The following is a 26113-nucleotide window of genomic DNA, read 5'->3' as shown; positions in this document are numbered from 1 at the left end:
ATTCATAGGCAGACTGATCTGGATTCACTGGGTGGAACTGCTGATTAGGTCCATTGAGATGGATCTGGAGATTGGATCTTCCAAAGTAAGGTTGAAACTCCTATCTTCAAAGGAACTATCTTGAAGCCTGGGTCCACACAGGCTGACTGTGCGTTGGCTAACCACAAATACATTTCTACTCTCTTTCATGTTCAATTTATCATTTAAATTGCCAAATTGTATTATTAAAATGCAGAAAGGAAAATTTACCCTCAAGGCTTAACAAAGCAATTTATGTATTGTAATGTTTGCAAAGTGCTTCTACATCTGTCATTTCATCTTCCATTTATGTTCACAATAATTATTTTCAAGTGGGCTTTATGTAACCAGGTATGAGAACCAAAGGTCTGTAGTTAACTTTCTCCACTATGCAATATGCTGGTTAAGGGATAATATCTACCAGACTGGTTTTGAAATCCACCCTGGAGATTGGAGGAACACATTTGTGTTTGTCTGGGTGGGTCACTGAACTATGACCTTATGTACTATGTTTGGTACCTCACCCCTTCCGCTCTATCACTGTTCTGCTGCTGTGTTTCCAGGCACCATAAATTAAGCAATTGCTCAGCCAAGCCTTCTGCCATGATATTCTTGCCTTGGAGCCTGCCAGCAGTGTACTAAAATTCTGCAAAACTGTGTTAAATTAAACCTCTCATCCTTAAAGTTGTGGGAAAATGACTAATAGAGAAAATTGGTTCCAGGAGTGGGTTCATTGCTATGACTACAGCTGATTATGCTCCAGAAGCCTTTGCAACTGGTTTGTGGGATGACCTTGGAAAGATTTGGAGACACAGACTAGAGAGATTTAGATAAGTGTAGGAAGAGCCTAATGTGTGATTTGTGTTTAGAGTTCAGAGGATCAGGGTACTGATAGGAATATGAACTGTAAAGACCAAGCTCAGAAAGTTTCATTTGAGGACCTAGACTCCATTGGCAGTTGGACTAGAGGCCATGTGATTGCACTGTGACAAAAAAATATTACCTCCATTGTGTCCATGCCCTGAGAATTATGAGATAGATACTGAGATTGAAGGGGGTGGGCTCATTAATCTGGCAGAGAAAGTTAAAGGCAGCTCAACATTCAGGCCGTGGCATGAGCACTGGGAACTGCTGGCTTCTTTTAGCCAAATTTATAGTGAGAATTAAGGTTAAAGATCAGGGTAGAAATATTTGAAAAACTTTAAACTTAGCATGGAAGGAAGCTTGTGTAAAATTGGGCTAAAGGAGGTATGGTTGTTAAAGAGATTGGTACGATTACAAAGAAATCAAGTACTTTCTACAAGGATAAGAAGAAAGATACCTTAATAGCATCACAAAAATCAGCAACACACCAAGGGTTTTAGGGTGCGAAATTGTAAATTGTTTATTTGAGAAGAAAATCCCTAGGATGCCTTCTTGAGAAGGGCCTACTAGAGAATTGGGTCTCTGGGATTCACTTCATTCGGCTCAGTCATTCAGACATAGGAAATGGCTGCAACCATGCTCCAAGGAACCCTGGGTACTGCTTCTCCTATTACCCGGCTTTGACGTTGTCCACATAAGTGATTTTTATCACAATTCAGAATGCAAAAATTACAGTGTCAGGGAGTTTTTTACCCAAATTTCAAAGGAAAGCCTGGGAGACCAGGTAAGGAACTCCTGAGATGACAGTGCATGACGCTGTGCTAGGAAACCTGAAAACGCAGTTAAAACACTAGGAAGTTAGGAATGACAGGAATATGTCTGCTGAGGAAAGTTGCACACCATGAGCAGAGCCAACCCGAGAGAGAGAGGCTGCACGGAGACCATCTAAACCCTCTGCAACTCACATTTCACCACAGTGTGCCCTGGATGCCAGAGAGGAAGCTATAGAACTTAATGTTTGCCCAGCTGGCTTTTTGGTTTTGTTTTGGTGCTATTTTTCTTTCCTCTTGTTCCTCCTTTTTGGAATGGAAATATTTACCCTTTTCTATTGTACCTTGTCATTATGTAACTTTTTTTTTAAAAAAGAGTTTCACACTTAAGGTTTGCTTTGGATCTCAGTAAAAGGCTTTGATTTAGACTTTTGAAAAATATCAGAACTTTTGAGACTTTGGGGAAGGGAATGTTGCCTTTTTTGGTTATATGCCAAACAGGTGCATTATGTAGGTGGAATTATGAACTTACTATTATGTTTATTTTGAGATTGAGTATGGCTTAAGGAAATGCTTTTGGGTATGAAATTAAGAAGTGGGAAGTTGGGAACCGCCATCTTCCAGTAATTCGCCAAAATGATGAACACAAAGGGAAAGAGGAGGGGAACCCGGTATATGTTCTCTAGGCCTTTTAGAAAGCATGGAGTTGTTCCTTTGGCCACATACATGCGAATCTACAAAAAGGGTGATATTGTAGACATCAAGGGAATGGGTACTGTACAAAAAGGAATGCCACACAAATGTTATCACGGCAAAACAGGAAGAGTCTACAATGTTACCCAGCATGCTGTTGGCATTGTTGTAAACAAGCAAGTTAAGGGCAAGATCCTGGCCAAGAGGATTAATGTGCGTATTGAGCATATTAAACACTCAAAGAGTCGTGATAGCTTCCTGAAACGTGTCAAGGAAAATGATCAGAAAAAGAAGGAAGCCAAAGAGAAAGGTACCTGGGTTCAACTAAAGCGCCAGCCTGCCCCGCCCAGAGAAGCACACTTTGTGAGGACCAATGGGAAGGAGTCTGAATTGCTGGAACCCATTCCCTATGAATTCATGGCATAAGCTGGGGAGGGAGCTCTGCCATTCAGCACCTAATGGGCGGCTAAGTGTATGTCAGGTCTTAACTCAGTGGTGTTTTTCTTGCTGAAAGATACTGCTGAGGTATTGTGTAGGTTATCCCAAACGGCCGAATATTTATGAAATATTTATATTGGCTTGAAGATCCACTGGGGAAAAGATCACCATGGGGCAGAGATGTATCAAAATAAAATAGAGATCACTTCAGTTAAATAAAGGGAAGTCATTTCAGTTAAATAAATTGTTTAAAGCAAAAAAAAAAAAAAAAAAAAAAAAAAAGAAGTGGGAAGTTGCAGTTAGGGTGGAGTGTCAGCTCAGTTGACTTTGGGATCAGCCCTAGGAATTGGTTGAGTACACTTTTGGGCTTACCTGGATAGATCATGGCCTTGTATACTATGTCTGGTCCCCCACCCTTTCTACTCTGGTATCTTTCTCCTATCCTATTTCCCAGCCACCATAAACTAAGTAGCTTTGCTCCATGATGCCCTTCTACCCAGAAGTTTCTGCCTTGGAGGCAGATGGCAAAAGATTCAATCTCCTGAAACCATGAGTTAAATTAAACCTCTCTTCCTTTTGTGTGTGTGTGTGTGTGTGTGTGTGTGTGTGTGAGAGACAGTCTGTCTATGCAGTTCAGGGTGGCCTTAAGAACACTTTATAACCCAGGTGGGTTTTGAATTCACAATGATCTCCCTGCCCCAACCTCCTGAATGCTGGGATTACAGGCATGTGCAACCACGCTTGGCTGGAACTTCACCTCCTTTAATTTGTAGGTCATGAGTATTGTTTTCCAGAAGCAGGAAAGCTGATTAATACATGTTGGTACTAGTGAGCCACTGAGTCAAAGTCTTTTCAGTGGGACCCCTTTGTTACTGTGCAACAAATATTGCCAAAGATAATATAGCAAAGACATAAGGAAGGAAAAGAAGCAAATTTAAATTTAGGAAAACTAAGTATAAACCAGAAGGGATATAAACAGCCATTCTAAAGATAAAAATGCAAGTGCACCATTAGCTGTCCTCATAGCTGGGCATAGTTACCTGGGTACTTTACTAGAAAGGAGATACAGTTTATCCAACACTCATATTATACCTGATGTCTATAGTGAAAAATTAATTTCAAAGAGAAGATAAGTAATTGTTAAAGAAAGAGAAAACATCTTTTAGAAGATTTAAGAATGTGCTAACTCATATAAATTATTCATCAAACATTAAATAGCTATTATATGCCAGATTCTTGTAGTGCAGTGATAAAGGATACAGGGAAGCACATTATATATCAGTGCAAGTCAGAATATAATAATGCAATTCATTAAGTGCTCGCACTGCACAGAATCTGTCTACAGTTGACATTACTGAATCTTCATCACACTTCTAAGACACAGCATTATGGTTTGGGTCTGATGTCCCCCCAAAGGTTTATGTGGTCACAGGTGGGGCTTTTTTAGAGGTGGCTGACTCTAGAGTGTGTGGCATTGGAATTGATTTATAGTGCAATGCTACCTTAGGGGTACCTGTAGGATTAAGGATGTGAGTGCTATACACCCTAAGAAGCCTGAATAAGATAAAAAGGGAAGAAAGAGCTGTGGTCATCTCTTGCTTGCTTTTCTACCTTCTACATGCCATGAAGTATTTCTCCTATAGGATGTCTGTCTGACATGCTACTCTGTCTTGGATGTAGCCAATTGTAGACTGAAACCTCTATAAACTGTTAAATAAACTTTTCATTCATTAACTTTAGGCATTGGATATTTTATCTTCGTGAGACAAAAGTAACTAAAACAGTGGCATGGCTACTATTGGGGATTTTAACCAGATTTATGTTGACAATCAAGAGAAAGGAGCCCAGCACAATGCTTCAAAATGTAGTGAGTTTGACCAGAAAGGAAGATCCAGTCAATCACCATGCAAATATAGAACAAAGGAGAAATTGGGCACTCAAAATACTAGGAAGAAAAAGCCAAGTATTTAAGAAGAGAACAACAGAAAAGATGACTTGAGCACATCACAAGAACTAGCAGGAATTGCAGCTTCAGAGTTGCAAATCTGAAAGAATTTGAGTCCCAGAGAACCATGTTACAGAATGGTAGTGTCCTAGAGAATTTGTTCCTTGTCCTTTGGCAGTGCTTAGCAGCCCAGGTACGCAACTCCTACAGCCAACAGCAAAGGAAGGCTGGCCATGGTTCCGGCTGCTGGCAGAGCTAGGCATCATACACGTGGTGCTGGTTTCAAGTGCATATAGAATGGAAGAATTGTGAGGTTGGGAAGCTCCCATATAGAGTTTAGAAGACTGAGAGGTCAGATAATGAGCCCCTCAGAGGGCAGTGTGAGAAACTGTTGAGTGTGAATCCAAAGCTGCAGTGGAGACACGAGAAGTTTGGAGAAGCCAGGAAAATGGATTCTATGAAGAAAATTTCAAGGAGAAAGCAGATTAGTCCAAGAGAGAAGCCATGGGAGATATAACCACCATCAATGCTTTAAGGGTGGAGCCACCCAAGCCCTTTGGAGTTCACATCTTAATACAAATGCTGGATCTGGAACTACAGAGTTATGTTTCCCCTACTGGATTTTGGATTTGCTTTGGTCCTATTCCTTAACATCTCCCTATTTGTGCCTTTTGGAATGCTAAGGTTTATCGTGTGCCATTGAGTGTTGGAAGTGGTTAGCTGTTTTTCATTTTTAGAAGGTCTAACAGTTAAGAGTTTGCCTTAAATCTCAGAGGAGATTTTGAATTTAGACTTTTCAGCAATGCTGAAACTGTTAGAACTTTGGCAACTCTTAGAGATGGACTAAATGCTTTTTGTGTAAAGGAATGTACATGACTCTTTGGGGGATTAGGGTTGAAATATTATGATTTGGGTCTAGATGCCCTCTCAAAACCTTATGCAGTCATAGATGGGGATTTTTCAGAGGTGGTTGAATCTAGAGTGTGTGATGCTGAGATTAGGGATGCTTGATTACTAAATCAGTACCGGATTGGTTTAGCACCGCCCTAATCCCAGTAGCATTGATACAAAATAAGGGACCGAAAGAGGCTTGTCTTATCTCTTGCTGATTGTTTTTGGAGGCTTCTGCTTGCCATGAACTGCTCCTTTGCAAAGCACCTCTGTCAAGCCAACCTGCCTTCCAGCCAACTGATTATGGACTGAAACATGTACCGATTGTGAGCCAAATGAATCTTTTCTCCTTTAACTTTGGTTATCAGGTATTTTATCTCAGCGGCTAGAAAAGTAATTAAGAGTTATTATTATTTTCACTTTCTAGATAGTGCATCTAGGTTTCAAAGAGGTTAAATAACTTACCTGGGATTTCACAGCTGGAAAATGACAGAACTGGAAATTTGATTCCACGAATTAACATGCAGAAAACTTTTCCCTTGTCCTTTTTTCTTCCCAAATGGTACTTGAATGACTTCTTTGGAAAACATTTCTTTGTGGGTTTTCAGTACGCTAGATGGGGATTGGTTCTGTGGATTTCCTGGTATGTAAGATTGGCTACCAGTATGGAGGCCAGTAAACAGTTAGGAGGTCGTATGATGTATGGTAATAGAGGTTAGTGTGGGAGCTTTACAGAAGGGTTTGGTTAGCAAAAGCTTCTTGTAAGAGTTCATTCCGGATTTGAACCTTCACGAATGTGTAGCAATCAGCTAAGTGAATGATGGAGACAACTATGAAGTGACTCTGAGTAGGACTTAAAATTAATTGACCTTCTATGTTTATCCATGAGTCTATCCTAGATCTAGGCCCCTTATTTGGAGATGGGCAGTGAATTCATGGTAAGTGAACCTCTATGAATCACTGGTCCTAGATGAGACCTATAGTGGCCTGAGATACCTCAAAGGGCAAGATAAGGCCACAACTTAGGACACATGGCTCCAATTCCAAATAACCAGAGACTGAAGCTGCAGGTATTTCACTCCTGCAGTCTCATTCTGACCATAAATGTTATCATGGAGACAAGATAATGGCATGATTTACTACTTGGAGAAGTCTTTGAAGTGATTCCCAAGGTCCTGCTCAGTTCCTGCACTTTTCTCAGTATCCTCTTCTTTGTTTGAATGTGCTACGGAAGTGCTCTCCACTAATAAAAGGCCTCCACTAATAAAAGTGCTCTCTACTAATAAAAATGGGCCACCCAGAGAAGCTCTTTGTCTTAGGGCCAAGAGTCTCAAACTCTGCTAGAGAGTTTTGATCCCCTTGGAGCCCTAAAATCATACCAGTTGTCTCATTTATTTAAGCCCTTGCTGTACACTTGTTTAAGAGATTGGGGATCTTGGTCAGATCCCCAATAAATGAAACTCTGAAGAAAGTGCCTTCCAGGCAGAGGAAGCTGCCTGTGTGTTGCAACTCTTTAATTTCTCATTATTTGTCCATTACTGTCCCCTTTTATCTGTGGTTCTGTTTCAGCCACAATCCCATGCTGACCACATTAAGCAGGAAATCAACCAAGAGCAACTCCTACATCATTACCAAATAAACTGAGAAGTTAACTATTCCTCATTCATTTCATACATGTTTTTCCAGTACTGAGGATTGAGCCCAGGACCTGTGCATTGAGTTATACCCCCTCTCCTTTTTTATTGTTCATATTGAGTCAGGGTCTTGCTAAGTTTTCTTTTTTTTAATTTTATTTAAAAGGAAAAAGAGAAAAAACAAAACAAAACAAAGCGGTGTAAGGGTTCAAGTAATACAAAACTACAAAAAAAAAAAAAAACACAAAAACACACACACACACACAGTAAGAAATCACCAGTTAATAGATTACACATTATCATCTTAGAGATAGTTGCTCAAATCACAGTATCAAAGCATACAAAGGGGACATTCAAACAGCAAGGCCGCAAACAGTTGTGTTCAGTGATCCAACCAAAAACATTAAAATGAGTTTCTAAGTTTTTCTAGGTTGGACTCGTTCCTCCTGCCTCTGTTTCCAAGACTGCTGGTCATACATACTTTCACATAAAGACTTTGTGTTGGTTACTGTATTATTTCATTATCATTTTCTTTGATAAATATTTTTTGAGTCTATTCATTTGTGTGCTGGTGTTCTAGATAATAGAGATAGCCTAAATATAATGCAGAAACTCATTTTTTCTCTCAAGAAACAACCTAGATGGAAAGGACAATTAAACTTGAAATTTACTAAATACAGTAAATGTTTATTAGCTTTTTTTTTAAAATCAATCAGTCATTGGTGGATTTTGATTTGTTTTTAGATTATGGAATAATTTCTTATGACTTGGTAGGTACCAGATACTTCATTTAACTGGCATTTCCAGATCTACCAGTCTGATGACTTTTCAAAATGAGGAAGTGAAATAATTGAGGCATGACTTGGGCTTCATGTGGTCATGCTGACTTGGAGTGATCACTGCTTCCCTTTTTTCCAACTCATTTATTTAAATTTAAAAAAAAATATTTTCACTTTTTGCAGACTGAGGATTGAACCCAAGGCCTTGGATGTGCTATGGAAGTGCTCTCCACTGAGCTGCACCTAGGACCTCCAAACTGGAATAATCCCAAATGTCTTTATTAATGTTCAGTCTCCATCTGCATTTCATTTTTTTTATGGTTTTACAATTCCTTAGAATCTCTCTGGAGATGTTAAATATACTTATGTTAGCACTTTATTTGGTGCCCTATGGTGTGTTGTCAAAGTTTTAGTTGTTTAAGTTTGGTGCTGCTATTTCTTCCATCTTTTGGTTAGTGTTTCATGGTTATTTGGCTATACTGGTAGACAGGACACTAATTTGAATATTATTCGTGGCTGGAGAGTGTAAGAATTCTTGTTATGTGGCTGGTAGCTAAAGTTTGGATTTAATCAACTCAAGTAATTGTGTATGGGGTTTTCATGTGAGTATGGCTTTTTAAAGGGCACGAAGGTCTCATTTGCCTGTGACAAGACCCTGACTCTCTTGACTCAATGTCTATTGAGTGTTATGTAAAACTTCTCAAGGTGTAGTCTAGGATCTCAATGGGCACAAACCTCAGGAGGTATAAGAACCTGCACTGCCTTTACTACTTGCCTGGCCTCCGCCCAGAGATCACTCCTTCAAGCTAATCCTGTTGATTTTGATTGTGAAGCTTTTGCAGAATCCTGCTGAGAAAATTTTTACTTTCAAAGTTCTTTTTCATAGATTGGACTGATGGGTCATGTAGTTCTTTTATGTTTCAGCAGTAATATATTCCAATAACTTCTTTTGAATTTCCTAAAACTTTTTTATTTCTATTTAATTTACTCTTCTGACATTTGTATAAGATTTGGGAAGAGAGATAAATACATATATTCAGTCAGTCAACATTAGCAGGAAGCCACCCACACCTTTCCATGGTGAGCAATTATTAGAGCAATTATCAGGTCCTCCTCTGGGGACCTGACCTAGTGTGTAGCTCCTAGAAGACAGACATTTTTAAGTTAGGGTATCACCATATCCATTGTTTTGTGTCTCCTTCACTCTCTGCTGCTTTTCAAAGACTATTAACAGTCCAGTGCTGATGCAAACAATTCCTAATTTTAATGATCTGTTCACTTGAACAATGAAAGTAACCAAAAGAGCTTATCATTCCATATCAAATAGAATTTAGTTCCTTCTTAAATACGCTTGTTCTATTTTTGAGGTAGTAGAAATTTTCATTGAAGATTTTACTTTTCTTGATAGAAAAGTAAAATGTCAGACGCAAGTTGTATAGATGTACTTCTTTTCTCCTATTAATCACTGTATCACTACCAGTAATGATAAGGGATCCCTTTGTCTATTATTTCTAAACTTCAGTTGTTCTAAGGGCTACACCCACTTAAAGCATTGGCATTCTTTGTGTTTCTCCCAGAAGTCTGTCAAGAACTCTCAATTTGTTTGGGTTTTGTACTTCTTTTTTTTTTTTTTTTGTCTTTTTCGTTTTTATCGGTACCAGGGATTGAACTCACGACTGCCTGCTTGCAAGGCAGGCGCTTATGCCGCTGAGCTAAATCCCCAGCCCCTGATTTTATACTTCTGCTACTGATTTTTGTACCTATTCTTTCAAAGTCTGAGATTTTGAAATCACCACATGTTCACTGTTGGTAGCTCAGACCCTTTAATATAGAGAGTACAATAAAAGGTCAGGAAGTACGTATTGAATCATTAGTGATGAAATAAGGCAGTATGACCACAAATTCTGAAGAAACTACTGTAGAATTCTTGGGCTTGATGGCTCCTGCTGAGGTGGCAGATTTCAATGGTCAACCTGCTGACCATGACACTACAACTCTTCTCTTTTGGGAAGACACACACACCCAAGGCCTCTAGACCAATAAATTTTTCTCCAGACTTCTGTCAGATGCAGTGTTTTTACAGAATTCAAAGCTGTTTCAGACCTGTCATTACATTTAAGTTTCACTTCATTTATCACAACAATTGTTTGAAAGGGTTCAGGGAGGCAGGCATCAAGGAAGACCCACCATGTTTAAAGGCACAGAGGAAGAATCCAGGAGTGAAGAGGCAGCTCATCAGGAAGCATACAGCAAGTACTCTTTTGTTACCCCATTTATAGGAGGCATCAAGAATAAGTAACTTCATGGGGATATAATACAGAATGGTGACTTCCAGTGACTTGCAGGGGGCGGGAGGAAGAGAAGAAAGGAGAACAACTTCTTAATAGCTCCAAGGTTTCATTTTGGGGCAATGAAAGTATTTTTGGAACTTGATAGAACATGCTGTGAAGACTAAATTGTTCATCCTAAAATAGTTAAGGTGGATTGTGAATATCACCTCAATAAAAATATGTAGCACATAAGCTAATTTTCTTCAAAAACATTTGCACCCACTTCTACTCTGGTTAGCTTTATAATCAGCATCAGAATTCTTCATACAAAACACTTCTAAAATTACATGACATTGAGACAATCTATGTATAAACCCCGAAACTTTTTTGCAGGTAAAGGTCCAAGTCTTACAGCTGGCTGATGTGATGGATACAACAGCACTCAGAAAGCTTATCTTCAATTAGGCTACAAATGGTTATATCTTTTAAGTACATCTCTGCTTGGTAACAAGTTAATCGCATTAACAGAGATGAAAAGATTTTAAATGGAAATTAGAGAAACAAATGAGAGCTCTATTGATTTCTTGACCCTTTCGCAATGATCTGCAAGAAATTATATAATTGTTATTTTAAATAAATACACAGATTAAGACTTGTCTATTAAGCAAAGCCTACCAATCTTAAAATTCAGTATTTTTTACAACTGCAGAAATACACGTCTGAATAACACAAGGCTTTCAAAATTAAAGGTGGTTGCTATAAAGCTTGAAAAACCAAGCAACCTCACATCAACGTGATAAAATTTCTTCAGAACCTAAAAACTGGCAACACGTTTAAATGTCTATTTTTAAAAAGTATATGTGTATAGATTTATATGTCAAAACATAGAATGTTATACAGTGAAATGTTAGCAGTATTTATTTTTGTATTTAACTGTAGTGAATTTATTTTTATGAATATTTGTAACTCTTAACTTTGCTGTTTTAATTGCACTTTTAAGCTTTCAACAATAAACATGTATTACTTGAGTAAAAAACAGTTTTTTTTTATGTTTTGTATACTTCCGCATTTAACTTTTTCTTCCTATCCATTTGTGGCTCGATCCTTGTACCTGGACTTTATTGCAAAGTGTTAGGGCAGTAGCTTTTTCTAACAGACTGTTGATATTCTGAGTGATTGTTTTCTTTGCATTCTTTAATGACTTGTTCCCAAGCATCTCTGCCAAATGTATGTAGCCTTGGAGAAAAGAGGAGCAGCTCAAGGATTCTAGGAAAGCCCTTTGCAATTCTTTCTTTAACTCATTCACAGTCAATTAGTTATCTTTTCTCTTTGGATCATACCTAAAGCTGAACAGTGGATCTCTCTGCACTTTCCGTATCCAATAGGACAACCCAAACTGATATCTTCATGTGAAGGCCTGGATCAGGCACCTTTTCCCCCTTGAAAAGAATATATTTGTACTTATGAGTTCTTGTTAAGTTTAATATCCCCTAATCGCCAAAGGCATAAGTTTTAGACAACTTTAGAAAGTAAGACCTTATGAATTAATCACATCACTGAAAAATCACTCCCACAATTCAGACTCTATTTATTGTTCATAACCATAGTGTTATAGCTGTGAAATGTGATTCAAAAGCAGTCTACATGGTAAACCATTGGCTTAGTTAGAGACATATGAAAACATGACAAGGCATGTGTCACTTAGTTCTATTTAAATACTCAAGTTCCTCATCTTAAAGATTTTCTGGATGACAGCTAACAGTCAGATTGGATGATTCACAAACACTGTTCATAGAGTTTTAAAAGAAAGATGCTGGGGATTTTCATAGAAATTTCTACTTTCCTGAAAGCCTTGTATTACCCCATCTTTTTCTTTCTGCTCTTATACATATACAAGTTCTTTTCTTTCTACTGTCTACATAGTAGGAACAGGATATGTTGACAGCAAATTCAAAGGAATTACTAAGTGGAAAAGTTCACAGCTCATGTGAATCAAGAATAGATTAGTGATGTGGAAAGCAGTGGAACAACTTCTTTACTGTTATTGGTCAGAGAACACTAGCAAAAGAAATTGATGTTAGTTTATCATGAACTACTAAAATCAATGTGTATTTAAGGGTAGAGTTATAATTTCATGTATTTATTTGCTTTTACTATGGCAATATTATTTATTAACTTTCCTTTAATGAGCTTTTAAAGATCATAAGAAGGAAGTTTTAATATTAAGTATGGATCCCTCCTCAAAAATTATAGATACTAATTGAAACTTCATGTTAAAACAAAGCAAAATAGGTATAGATGCAAAATATGAAATATTTACAGCATTTTGGTAATAAAGTGAACAAATGCCACTAGAGAATTATCACAATATAGAAAAGAACTGACACAAACTAAATATAGACAAGTCAGAGCTGTTTTGGAATATGGTACAGCATTAAATATTCATTGAATTCTACTTAGTTTTTTCTTCTGTTTTCTTCTAGTCAATATTCAGATACAATAGGCGAGAGTATTGGAACTGAATGTGTGTGGTTTTTTTTTACTGAACGTAGAACATACACAGAAAACTAAATGTAGGAAGTCACTTTATTGAAAAACAGTTTTGGGAAATGTCCCCTCTTACTTAAGTACTGGATTGTGAATACGGTTCCATGAGGTGTTCAAGGGAAATTACCCCCATCATGCGTTAGAATATGGAACACCTTTAATTAAAAATTTCAATGAAATAAAATCATAATTTCCTTTTGGCAAAAAATCCATGATTATATCAGGCTTATTAAATATTCTTCAATATTCTTCTGTCTTCCGTTTTTCACCATGAACTTTCCTCTTTTCTTACAAGTACAAAGAACATAGTTATTACTTTTTGTAAATACTGTAATTAAGGTTATCTTTAGAAAAGGGCACAGCAATCAATAGGATCACATTCTTGGTTATGACTCAACTCTATTATTTGTTCTTAAGAAGTAAACCGCTTCATATGTGAGAACATTTAATTTATTACCTTTAAGGCTCAGAAGGTAAGCTGGCACATTTTCACTTTCTCAGTCTGTCCTGTTCTGAATTAATATTGACATTCATAAACAGGACTAACAATAGATTAGGCTGATAAGCAATTAGTTCAATGAATAAGGAAGTAGAAGCTGTTTTTCCCTGCGGAGATTATTAACTAGAGTCTGTTTATCAATAGAATGATAGAATGAAATGTTACTGTTCTTCCCAGGAAGGCAAGAATATTTGAAATGCAACATGTTAATTCTCAAAATTGTGAGACTAAGATAATCACTCTTATTTTTACTGATGAATAGAATAATCCTCAGAGAGGATAAGCAATTAATAGAAAGAGGATACAAACTCATCTTGATTCAAACTGTAGATTTTTCCCACTCAGTTTCTTCTTTCTTCCCTAAGTTTTATTTCCTTCCACTCAACTCTTCCCATTTCCAATTGTGAGGTACAGCACTGCAGATAAATGCATTCAGACACCCATTTAGTGTGACAGCGTGATTTTAGTCTTCTCTTTGGAGTATACCTGATGATGAGGGAGGAAAGATGCTTCTGATTCACCTTTTCTACCTATTGCACATGTGTTCATCTCCCTATAACTTGAAAGTACTCCATAAGCTACTTGAAGCACCGAAAGCCCTTGTTGGCTTCCTTTATTCTCATCTCTTTCTCAACTCCATTCTTTATTCTGGCATTAGAGAAGACCCAGAGAGAACACCCTTACAATGCACTCTTTAAAGTTTTCCCTATTTAAAAAATTTTAGTATAGAAGACACAGTATAAAACTCTTCTTGGTAACCATTTGTGAATTTACAGTTTACTAGAACTAACTGTATTCACATTGTTGTGTAACACATCTCTGGAAATTTCTCATCTTGCAAAACTGAAGTTCTTTACATTTCAAACAACTTCCTATTTAACCTTCCCTCTACCCTCTGGAAACCACCATTCTACTTTCAGTATCTATGATTTCCACTACTGTAGATATCTCAGATAAGTGGAACTTATGTCACTTGTCATAAGGTCTTCAAGGTTCATTCATTTTATAGCACATGACAGATTTCCTTTCTGTGTGTGTGTGTGGTACTAGGGATTGAATACAGGGTCTCTGCGCTGAGCTACATCCTCAGAGGCCCCCTATCTCCCTTTTTGAGAGGAGAGCTCTCTAAGTCATTAAATTGCTTGTGTTGGGCTCAAATTTCAAACTAGTAATCTTTTTGCTTCAGCCTTCTAGAGTGCTGGGATTAGAGGCATGCATTAACATGCCCAAAAATGTCCTTTTTTTTTTTTAAGAGCTGGATTTTATTCTATTGTATGTGTATGCCACATTTTCTTTAGTCATTTATTTATCAATGGACATTTGAGATGCTTCCACATTTTAACTATTGAAAATAATTCTACAATGAATGTAAATGTCCAACTACTTCTCTAAGATTTTGTTTTACATTTTTTGTATATATACTCAGAAATGTGATGCTGAACAATATAGTAGTTCAACTTTTAAACTTTTAAGGAATATCCATACTTTTTTGCATTACAATTCCACTATTTTTACACTTCCACCAATAGTACCCAAGATTATTATCTCTCCCCTCCTCATTAATATTTTATTTTCTGGGTTTCTTTTTCTTTATAGCGGTCATCCTAATGGATGTGAGGTGACAGCTTATCACTTCTATTTGCATTTTCCTAACGGTTTGTATATTCTCTTTAAAACAAATTCAGAAGTACATTTTATGTTCCAAGTACAGGGATAAGTGCATTGCATGCAAACACTTTACTTTTCATGGCCAGCCTATGGCTTACGTGATGTTACGCTTATTTTGCACCAAAGAAAGTAGCAGAGTGAAATAATTTTTTTGAGAACTGAAAGCTTTCAAATGATAAAGCTGGCATTCAAACCTAGACCTAATACCAAAGCTCTTTTACCCACTAAACTGTTCTCTCTCTGCCTTTTGCTTTGCCCATTTACTTTTCTAAGGTGATTTTGGTGATTAACGCACCATTTTATAGAAAAGAAAGGGGAAATTTTTGGTTTTATTCTGGACACATTGCTAAATGCTTTCAAATGTGTATATGTGCATATGTTTTGGAGGGAAGTGAAAAGGGGAAGTCTTTTTATTTTGCATACATAGACATGTACTGCTTATGTGCTGTTACCATTTTAAGTGAAACAGTATGTTAGGTGCAAAGGTAAACTTGGGTTTATTACCATAAAGTCTTTGTACACCTGAAGATTGTATTTTAAATGGAAATTGTTTCCAAGAAATATGCAGAAATTCTAGATAGGGAAATTCCACTTCCAGTTAAGGTGTTGGTTGTATCAGTGTAGAAAGAGAATATCATGAGGAAAAGGGTACACAAGCAATAAGATAGCAAAGCAGAGACTTGGTAAGGGACAAGAGGAAACAATATAAACAGTGACAAAAATGCATCCTCGTGGACTACTCTGTCAGATTCTGTATTCCCCTAGCTCCATCTTCTTCAGTTAGAGACACACAACGACTAGTATATTCACCTTTTCTACTCCATAGCAGGGCCACAACTTTCTATTTAGTGATAAAAGTCATGGGTTGAGATTTATAAGTTTAGCTTTGCTTGTGTAATGGCAGCATCTGAGCTGATTGTGACATTCAGAATGACCCCAAGCCCAGGAAATTTGGGCTGTGTGAACACATGATTCAACTGTTTATGGAAACCCCCTAGCCCTAAAATTCTTAGCAAGATCTTCACTTGATCATGAGAAATATCAAGTGAATGTGAAACTAAAATTATTTTATCCATGCATTATAACTAAAACCCACACCAACTTTTACCCCCAAATATATGAAAGAAATAGATTGTTATCCATGACTGAAATTTTTTCAGTTTATAGAATGAATTACAAACAAAAATATCTCTGTCTAGGTGTGGTGGTGTGTGCCTGTAACCTCAGCACTTGGGGGACTGAGGCAGGAGAATGGCTGTGGGCTATGTAGTGAGTTCAAGGACAATTTGAACTATGTATCAAGACCATTTATCAAAACAAACGAACAAACAAAAACCAACCAAACAAACAACAACATCACTCTAGATAAAGGACTACAAATATCTTAATATATAAGTAAAGGCATGGAAATGGTTGTTGCTATTTATATTTGTTGAGTGCTGCTAATGATACAGAAATAAATAGGTTAGGTAGGATTTGTAGCCATATGTGAGACCATTTACAAGCTTTTATCACTAAAGAAACAAGGTACTACAAGAAGCTTAGTAATGTGCCTTACACCAGTGACAAGTATATGAGCCAGAAAGAGTCATATTATTTTAGCATTTTTAAATTCTGCGTATTGAGGGCCAGGAGTATAGCTCAGCGGCACAAGTGCCTGCCTGGCAAGTGCCAGGTCATGAGTTTGATCCCCAGTGCAAAAAACAAAATAAAACAAAACGAACAACAAAAAGCCATATTTAGAATTGCTGAATTAAAATGAAACTACTGAGTACACTAAAATGTTGCTCATGGATATCACATCTGGGATCGTAGCCATCTACAAATTATTACTCTATTTCATTGATGCATTTCATCTATTCTCTTTACAGACTCTCACTTGTTTTGCTTTCCATTTTTATGTGACTTTAAATAATTTCTTTCTTTAATATTTTATAAATAGTTCAACCTTTCTTAAATAAGTTTGCTAAAGAAACTTCATTAGTCTTTTCTCCCATAATGATGGCTTATTCTGGTGAACTCTGAATGCAGTGTAAGACAACAAAATGAGAGTCACAACTTTCTTAAAGATCAGTATTTTAAGGGGCTGGGGATTTAGCTCAGCGGCATAAGTGCCTGCTTGCAAGCAGGCAGTTGTGAGTTCGATCCCCGGTACTGGGAAAAAAAAAAAAAAGACCAAAGATCAGTATTTTAATTTTTAGTTTTATTTCTTAATTTTTAAGGATCACTTACTGGGAATATTGTATAGTTATCAATCCCTGCCAGCACACTTGATAACACAGTAGTAGATTCTATCAGTTATTCCACTGATGAGATATACAAGTTAAATCCATAATACAAAGTATATTGCAAATAAAGTAACAATTTTGAGAATAAATGACTTTTACTGAATATTTTTAATAGAACATTCCAATAAAATTTTTCCCAGTGCTGAGTGTTGAATCTAGAGCCTCATGAACAGCAAGCAAACACTCTCGCCTATGAGCTATAATTCACACCTTATTTATTTTGAGGCTGAATCTCAGTAAATTACTCAGATGGCCTTGAATTTTCAATATTTCTGTCCTAGCCTCTCAGAAAAGCTGGAATTTGAGGCATGCACCACCATGATTATCTCCAATAACATATTCTTAATAATTCATTTCCAACTGGAAAACAGTTAACTGTATGAGATAGAATTGATATTGTTGATTTTTCCTGTTAACAAGTGAGAAAACACAGGTTTAGTAAGTTCAAGGGATATGCCAAAGGTCATACTGTTCGTAAGTATTTAAATGTGTTTTGAATAAAGATTGTCATACTGCAAGTCTATTTTTGACCCAACATACTGTGCATAGTCCTTTCTTATCCATTGTTTTGCTTTTCAAGGTTTCAGTTACTAGTATATATGTTGTAGTCTGAAAATCATAAGTGGGAAATTTCAGAAATAAAACAATTCCCAAGTTTTAAACTGAGTAGTATAATGAAATCTCATGCTGTCCACCCTGTACTCCCTGGCACATGAATTATCTTTTTACTTGGCATATCCATGAGGTATACCTTACTGTTGTAGTTAGGGGATGTGCAGAGAACAATTAGAATCAGGACATGGAGTTTATAATATTATTTTATAACGGTCACTGGGAGTTAACACAAGAAAATGCAGGAAATCTATCCACAACACCAGAAATATAGAATATTTAGTCAAGGGCCTAAATCCCACAGCAATGCCCCCCATGAATCCAGACGAAAACCCGTAATTCATGACAATGCCTCCCACGAGTCCAACTGGAGGTCCAGAGCCCACAAGGAGGACTCATGCCAGTCTCTTTTATGGGTCCATGCCAGGAAGGCCCAAAGGTCAGTCGTGGAAGCCAGAAAGTCCATGCCAGCGGGGGGAAGGAGCTGTTCTGATGGGATGAGGGTTCTATACTGGAGTCAAAAAGTTTCACTCACAACAAAGACCAGGGCTGTCCTGAAAAGCACAATAGCCATCCTCAGTGACATGGAGCCCCCGAGCTCCTCTTCTGACAAGCACAGTCGAGTCCATGCCGGGAAGTCTGTGTGACGAGTTCATGTTGGAGACCAAGAGGTGTGTGTCTTCCTCTTCGGAGCCAGGAAGCAATGCTTGATGTGAGGACCAAAGCTTCTCCCGGAGAACCAGTGGCCCAAACAGCAACTCGTAGAAGAACCCACAATGCCTCAATGCCTCAGCACAACAATGCATCAATGTATAGCTTCTCCTTCTCCACCTCTCTATTTATGCTGGCGACTTTCCTCAGGTGGAGGGTCTACGCTCAGTGCCATGCTGATGTAATCCAGCTGGCATTAAGTTGACCATCAGTTCTTTTTTTTTTTTTTTTTTTTTTTTTTTTTGCTTGTTTGTTTTGTCTTTTTCCTTTGTATCCTACCGGGAATGGAACTCACGACTGCCTGCTTGCAAGGCAGGCGCTTATGCCGCTGAGCTAAATCCTCAGTGCTGACTACCAGTTCTTAATCCCTAACACTTACCTAACTACTAGTCACCTAGTAGCTGTCTTGGTTATCACATTGACTATTGTAGTATCTCAGTTCAAGTAACCTTTATTTTCATTAATAAAGGCCTCAAAGTATAAGACCAATGACATTGGAAATTTAGTTCCCAAAGAGAACTGATTAAAAAAAAATCTATCTATCTATCTATCTATCTATCTATATATATATAAATTTTGCAATTTAGTGAAGATAAAAGATTATACACCAAGGTTGCTAAGATATACAGTAAGAACAGACCTTTCAATTATAACATTGTAAAGAAATATTGTTACAGTTTTTCTATTGCATTATTACCTGTGATTGTTAATGTACTATTCTATCTAATTTACAGATTAAACTTTATCATTGGTATGAATATATAGAAAAAGGGGTACCGTAGTATCTGCAGTTTCCAGCACTTCCTGTGGATTTACAGTGTACTCTCTGTGGATACAGGATGGGGAGGGGGGACTACACTTCTATGAAGGTTATTTAACATTATGTTATTTTAATTGAAGTATTTTATCACAAATATTGTTGTATTGTATATGGATGTCATTTTTATAAGCTACAAGATTCTTCATCAGGTTTGTGCATATTTTCTTAAACTGGTTTTGTTTTAAAAATGTAGTTTATATCACCACACTATTTCTGTTAAATGTTATTCTTTCTTTGCACATGTAAATGTAGGCTGAGGAAGGACTTTGGCTCATTTTAGGAATCATAATAGTGACTATGCTTGCAAAAGGAATCCACTTTTTGAATTTTTTGAATAAAAGAGTGAAATGTGATTTATTTTTCAAAAACCCATCAAGTAGCCATACATATCCATGGTTAATCCCTAAACCTATTGATTTTCATTACATCCAGCTTCTAGCATACAGTAAGTACCCAGTAACTAAGTACAAGTTATCCATTTTATCTGCAATATCTTCTTCTACGAAGTCTCTAATTAGCTGTCTTTTCTTTTTTTTTCTGTTTCTCTGACCTTGGGGAAAATTCTCATCCATTAAAACTCAGCTTCACTGGGGGAGGTTCTCATAAACAAAGTCAAAAGACATATTGTCTAAACATGAATATGTGATACAACTATATTGTAAAGGGTTTAGAAGGAAAGGACTAGAACAATAAGCCAAAAGGTAGAGAGAAATATGTGAAAGTTCTGAGGAATAGTCTAGTTCTTGGGTGGGAGGGCTATGGATGTTTACTACATGCAGTATTTTGCTTTATAAGATACTGTTTTGTATATTTTGATATGATATACTAATACAGGTGCTGACAATGTTGTGCAAAATAAAGACAGTGTGAAATGATGAAACACAGCAATGCACCACTCTTCTGGGAAGGCTTCCTAGTCTGCAGAGCTCAGCCCTTCATTTGTAATGTTTCCAAGGAAGAAATAGTTTTCCATAAGAAAATTTATTTTCATTTTTTCAATTATTATCTCTTTCTTCTTTCTTTCTTTCTTTCTTTCTTTCTTTCTTTCTTTCTTTCTTTCTTTCTTTTTTGGTTCAGGGAATCAAACTCTGGACCTTGCACTTGCCAGGCAGGCACTTATGCCACTGAGCTATATTCCCAGCCCTCAACTGCTCTTATAAATAAATCTTCATACATGAAAAAGTATTTAAGACTGAGACTTCAGTTCTTTATATTAGGAAAAAAATTCTTTCAGTAGCATCTAAAAGCAATCGTTCTCTCACTTCTTAGTTGATAATGATATTGAAAAATGTAAAAGCATAAAAATGATTTTCTAACTTTATCATGGGGTAGGTATATTTAAGAAGCTCTAAGATGTGCAATTTTTAATTTAAAACTGGGTGAAGGTCTGTGAATATCCTCAGATATATATACACATAGCAAATGATAAGGACAGGAGAGGATTCCTCATCAATAACTTTTTCTGTAAGCCAGACATCAGATTGAGCAAAGACTGGGATGTATCATTCACACGGGTCCTTCTTAAGCTGCAGGGCAGGTCTTCTTCATTTGAGCCCATGTATGGAAGCCAAGAAAACACATGTGAGAAGGAAAGATTTTAGCTGCCATCAGCTCGATGTTCTGCAAACACAGCTACTGGCATTCCTATATAAATATCCATGGCAAGATCGGGAGAGAAATTCAGATGGCACGTATAATGTGGCTTTTTTCCCCTCCTTACTGCTATAAAGTCAGAGTCCACTCAAGAACAAGATGGTAATGGGAAGCAACTGTTCAAAAGGAAAGAGAAACTGGGATGAGGGAAAGGAGAAAAGAAGGAAGGCAAAAGCAGCAGAACAAAACAAAACATATATTGTTTTGCTTTGTTTTATATACACGCATACACATACAAGATGGTAAAGATAGTTATACTACTAATTTCTCTTCATTAAAAAGAAAGATTTGTGCTGATACTGTTTGGACAAGTAAATTCCTATATCTTGTACTATGAACAAATAATTTACAGATAACAATATACAATGTATTAACCATTGTTACCCTCCTATTACCTTGTTCTGAAATTTTATTGTTTCTCTTTAAAATAAAAAAATTCTTTAAAAATAAAGTTAAAATAAAAAAATTCAAATAAGAAAAGAAGAAGATAGGCCAGGAAATCTGCTTGTATTCACTACTTTGTTTAGTAACTTCTTTGGAATAAGGAGAGAGATAGGATGAGAACAGACAGAGTCAGTGCTGCCAGATAAGGAAGGTTTAACACAACCACGAGTTTAGACAACCAGGAGGAAATGAAAAAATGGGGACAAATCATTTTCCACTGCGTGGAAGAAGATTTAGCTCATCACCAGGAAGAAGATTCATTGTTTCGTGGAAAAGTTGTCAAAACTGGAGGAGAGGACCTGAGAATGAATCCGGGATTCTGGTGGTTAGTCATATTTGATTCTGTGTAAATCCCCAGTTTATCACTCTGAATGAGCTGGCTTACCTAATTTGAACAAAAAGATAACGTTATCATCAGCAGCAACAGATTTATTACAGTAATTGAGATAAGATTAGTGAAGCTAATTTGTTATTTTTTTCAATAAAAATAGGCCAGACTCCAATGATTGTGAGAACTGCTGTCTTCACTATTTGTTTTACCAAACCAGAAACATCACCAGCAAATCTTCCAAGCATACTTGTACCCTGAGATGCTTTGTTCTCTGTAATTATTTTGCTATGCAGGTTTTTGCTTGTCTGTCATTATTCTAGCAGGCATAGGGCAGCTAAAATGGCCAACCAGAGGACCTGCAGTGAGCAGACACAGCAGAATTTTAAGTACAGTTGGGAAGACAGTGGGTATGAATGCTGATTTTTTCACAGCTTGCTTTGCTGTTGGTTCAAAGGAACTCCTCAGTTGGTTCCTTTCCTTTGTGTTTGTCCACTCAGCACTTGTCCACATTAATACGTTGCTGTGTAATTATCCTGACAAACAGCTGCAGTATGTGCAATATATTGTATGAACTACTGTGTGGTTTTGTACTCCTGAAAAAGGGTTTGAGTCATATAAAATGGGTCATATTTATCAATAACTAGAGAAAAAATTTGACTGAGAAAGTCCCTATTTTGGTATTTGAAATCCCTTAAATAGGTTTATTGTGTAATCAAGATAAGGAAGTAATCTAAGCACTTGGTCAGTGTTCACTAGTATCTCTGAACATAAGAAATTTACATCACTTAGCTCATCTTTGAAAGCATCAGTAGCTCAAATACATTTTTTAAAATTTGGTTCTTATAATAATTAATGACCGTGGTTCAATAAAACAAGACAAGACATGGCCACTGTAGTAGGAATTAGCAGCTAAAAATAGCCAACGTCCTTATTTTCAAGTGTCCAAGTGGAGGGAGGTAAGGAAAGAAAATAATTAGTGGGAAAAAAAATCATTCCTGAGAAACTAAAATTTACTTTTTTTTCTTACTTTTATCATAGATTTAAGGATACACAGACTGAAATGAAATAAAATGGACTCAGTACTACTTATGAAATTGATAAACAGTACTCATAATACCAAAATTTGTCCTGTGATGATGTTCTCTATGATTTACACAGAGAAGCGCCAATAACGGTAACATTGTCCAATTAAAACCTAAAAGAAAAGAAATTAATATTTACATTACATATGTTTTAACATCTCTCCAGGTTCTCTTTTTCTGAAGTATCTAAAGCTACATATATAAAGGTGCTTTACGTCACATGTGCTGGCGTAATAGATCTCAAAATAGTTTTTTACCTTCCCTTTTTCTTGTTTTTACAGAGATCTAAGCTATCTTATTTACAAAATTGAAAAGTTGGGAAGTATGTACCCATAATCCAAGCCACTTGGGAGGCTGAGGCTCAGCTGGGAGACTTGGTGAGACTCTGTCTCCAAATAAAATATAAAGTCCCGGGTGTATATCTGAGCAGTCCTTGGGTCAAATTCCTAGTGCTGCAAAAACAAAACAAAACAAAACTTAAAAACCTAGCAAGTTTAGATCAGTCCTAGGAATAAAGTGGTAATAAAAGTTTTAAAAAGGAAAGATATGAAACCAGTTTATAAAATGAGGATACTTTTGACCCAATCAATACAGTTCTTATTAGCTAATCTCCTCATATGAGTTTATAATAGACACAGCTTTAGTTTTTAGTTTTTAGTTTTAGGCAGCACTTTGGATAAATTAACTGAATGCCCTTGAAAACCACCCAGTTCACAAGCAGAGTAAGCAAACATGATTGAGAAACATTTATCTGTTTAATTTGTTGACTACCTTGACTATAAATAGATTAGATTATCCAGAAATCTTCTGTCTTATTTGGTAGGATTATTCTAATTTGGCATAGGGAATTAGAATCATGATCCTGATATTTTCTGGTCTGAATACTCTGGTCTCTATCTGATAACTAGAATAATGGTGATCATTTCTTATTGATCTGAAGTTTGTGTAACAGTAAGAGCTTTGTTTATTGTGTGTGTTAATCAGCTTTCTTTCTCTGTCACAAAATTTCTGAGATAACCAACTTTAAAAGAGGTTAAGGTTTGTATTGGCTCACAGTTTTGAACATTTCAATCCTAATCAGTTGGCCCCATTGCTTTGGGCTTCTGGGGAGGCAGGGTCACATGATGTAGTAAAGTAAGTTGCTCATCTCATGGTGGTTGGGAAACAAAGTGGCAAGAGGAGATTGGAGTCCCCCGTATCTCCTCAAAAGCATGAGTTCAGTGACCTTCTTCTAACTAAGTCCCACCTCTGATAGGTTCTATTACCTCCCAACAGTGCCACAAACTTGCAGCCACCACTTTAACACTGGACCTTTCAGGGACACTTATCCAAACCATAGGAGGATACTTTATAAGCATGAACTCATTTAATGTTCATAGTCCTCCCACACAATGACTGTATTTCCTTCTTCTTCTTTTTTTTTTTTTTTAGAAAGAAAAATATCACCCTCAAATAGAAACAATCAGTGGGGACATTGTTTTGAAAAAAGCAAATCATATTTGTTTTTTCTGCAAGCATATTTATAACTAACAAGACTCATTAAGCTCCTGTCACAGGTAATTACTTTCTTTTCCTTACTTAGATGATGCAACAAGGAATTCTGAGGCATTACCAGTGAGCTGGACAGGATTTTGACCCTAAGATACATCGTTCCTGTTATGCTTGTGAATATGAGTGCCTGCTACATGCCAGCATTGCTTTGCATTCTATATTATAAGAAGGAGGAGGAGACAGTTGAGGCTTGAAGTTTGGAGGAAATATAGGAGGAACAAATGTATACCTACAACAGAGTGACAGAGGCAGTATGCAGTTTTATGGGAACACAAAAAAGGACTATGAATGGTTTCCAAATGTAGGTCAGAAAGGCTTGCTAGATTCATGATTAAGGAATAATTGGAAGGATGAGTAGGAGAGGTAAGCACATGAGGAGAGGGTATGAGTGGTATAGACAGTGGACATATGTAAAGTCCTAGAACAAAGTCCTGGACCATCCTTAGTCTGTCCGTTTTATGCCCCTCACTAGACATCCTCTATGCAAGCAGCCTTAGTGATTTTCCAACATAAATCACACAACTGTATCACTTCTTTGCTTAAATTTATCCGCTGGCTTCCATAGCACATAACTTTTTTTTTTTTTCCTCAGAGTTCATGAAAAAGTTTATTAGGCTACAAAACACTTTCACCCAGACAAGACATGCTATAGAAATCACCCTAGCAAACGCATTGGAAAGTTAATGGAAGCAAATTTAAGCATTGGAAGAAACTTTCAGAACACTTACAGAAATGGTATACTCATGGTACAGAAAGTGATACAGTTCCTGTCCCACTTCATTAAGATAAAATGTAAGCTTTGATAACCTAGGCAAAGAATAGTTCTTCCCCTGTGAAAATCAAGAGCATGTGGTTACTCAGTTCTTTCTTAATAAATGATTTAAATATACAACTGCTACAAAATGGAAAAATTCAAGTCCAAAGTTTCTGACTGTTAAGGTGCAGGAAAATAAATCCGTATTTTCCTGTATTGGATACTGTCATGGTTTATGTCAGTGGCCCCCAGGCCTCATGCATTTACATTATGCATCTGTGATTGGTTCATTGTATAGTGCTTGGTATAGACAGTGGACACATGGTGTCGGTGCTACGCCCACATAGGGTGTCAGTGCTACACCCACATTATATCACATCCTTGCTACACCCTAGGGGAGGATAGCAAGGATGTGATGCAATGACAGGAAGAAGGTGTGTCTTGCTCTCTCTTGCCGGTTTCTGCATTGCTGTTTGCAGCCGCCATGAACTGCAGCCCAGCCATGCCACCCTGCCTTGGAGTCAACTGAGTGTGGCCTGAAACCTCCAAAAGCTGTAAGAAATAAACCTTTCCTTTCCCACCTTTGGGTTTCAGGTATTTTGTCTCAGCAACGAGTAAAAAGTAACTAAGACAGAGACTGAATGTAGGGCCTTATTTATGACAGGCAGTATTATACCACTAATCTACAAGCCCAGTCTTTGAAAAAAAATATTTCTTTTGAGACAAAATATCAATAAATTGTTAAGGCTGATCTTGAACTTGCCCTCCTCCTGCCTCAGCCTCCCACATAGCTAGGGTTATAAGTATGCATGACTGTGCCCAGTTATTTATGTCTGTTTGACCATCCCGAA

General features: G+C 37.0%; 1 protein-coding gene across 1 annotated transcript; it reads left to right on the top strand.

The window, feature by feature from the left end:
* The first annotated feature begins 2264 nt into the window (after window positions 1-2264).
* LOC100734320 (large ribosomal subunit protein eL21-like) lies at window positions 2265-3068 on the top strand. Its single transcript, XM_063257533.1, has one exon. The coding sequence runs from the start codon at window positions 2289-2291 to the stop codon at window positions 2769-2771; it is 483 nt and encodes a 160-aa protein (XP_063113603.1). The 5' UTR covers window positions 2265-2288; the 3' UTR covers window positions 2772-3068.
* Window positions 3069-26113: the final 23045 nt, after the last annotated feature.

The sequence above is a fragment of the Cavia porcellus genome, unplaced genomic scaffold (assembly GCF_034190915.1).
Source record: "Cavia porcellus strain 051 isolate PalLab524CR breed Dunkin Hartley unplaced genomic scaffold, mCavPor4.1 scaffold_10, whole genome shotgun sequence".
Taxonomy (NCBI): domain Eukaryota; kingdom Metazoa; phylum Chordata; class Mammalia; order Rodentia; family Caviidae; genus Cavia; species Cavia porcellus.
The sequence above is the reverse complement of the archived record's forward strand: the minus strand, read 5'-3'. Positions and strand labels throughout refer to the sequence as shown.

What these genes read in the sequence shown, in the direction of transcription:
- LOC100734320 (XM_063257533.1), top strand. Translation starts at nt 2,289, where the DNA reads ATGATGAACACAAAGGGAAAGAGGAGGGGAACCCGGTATATGTTCTCT.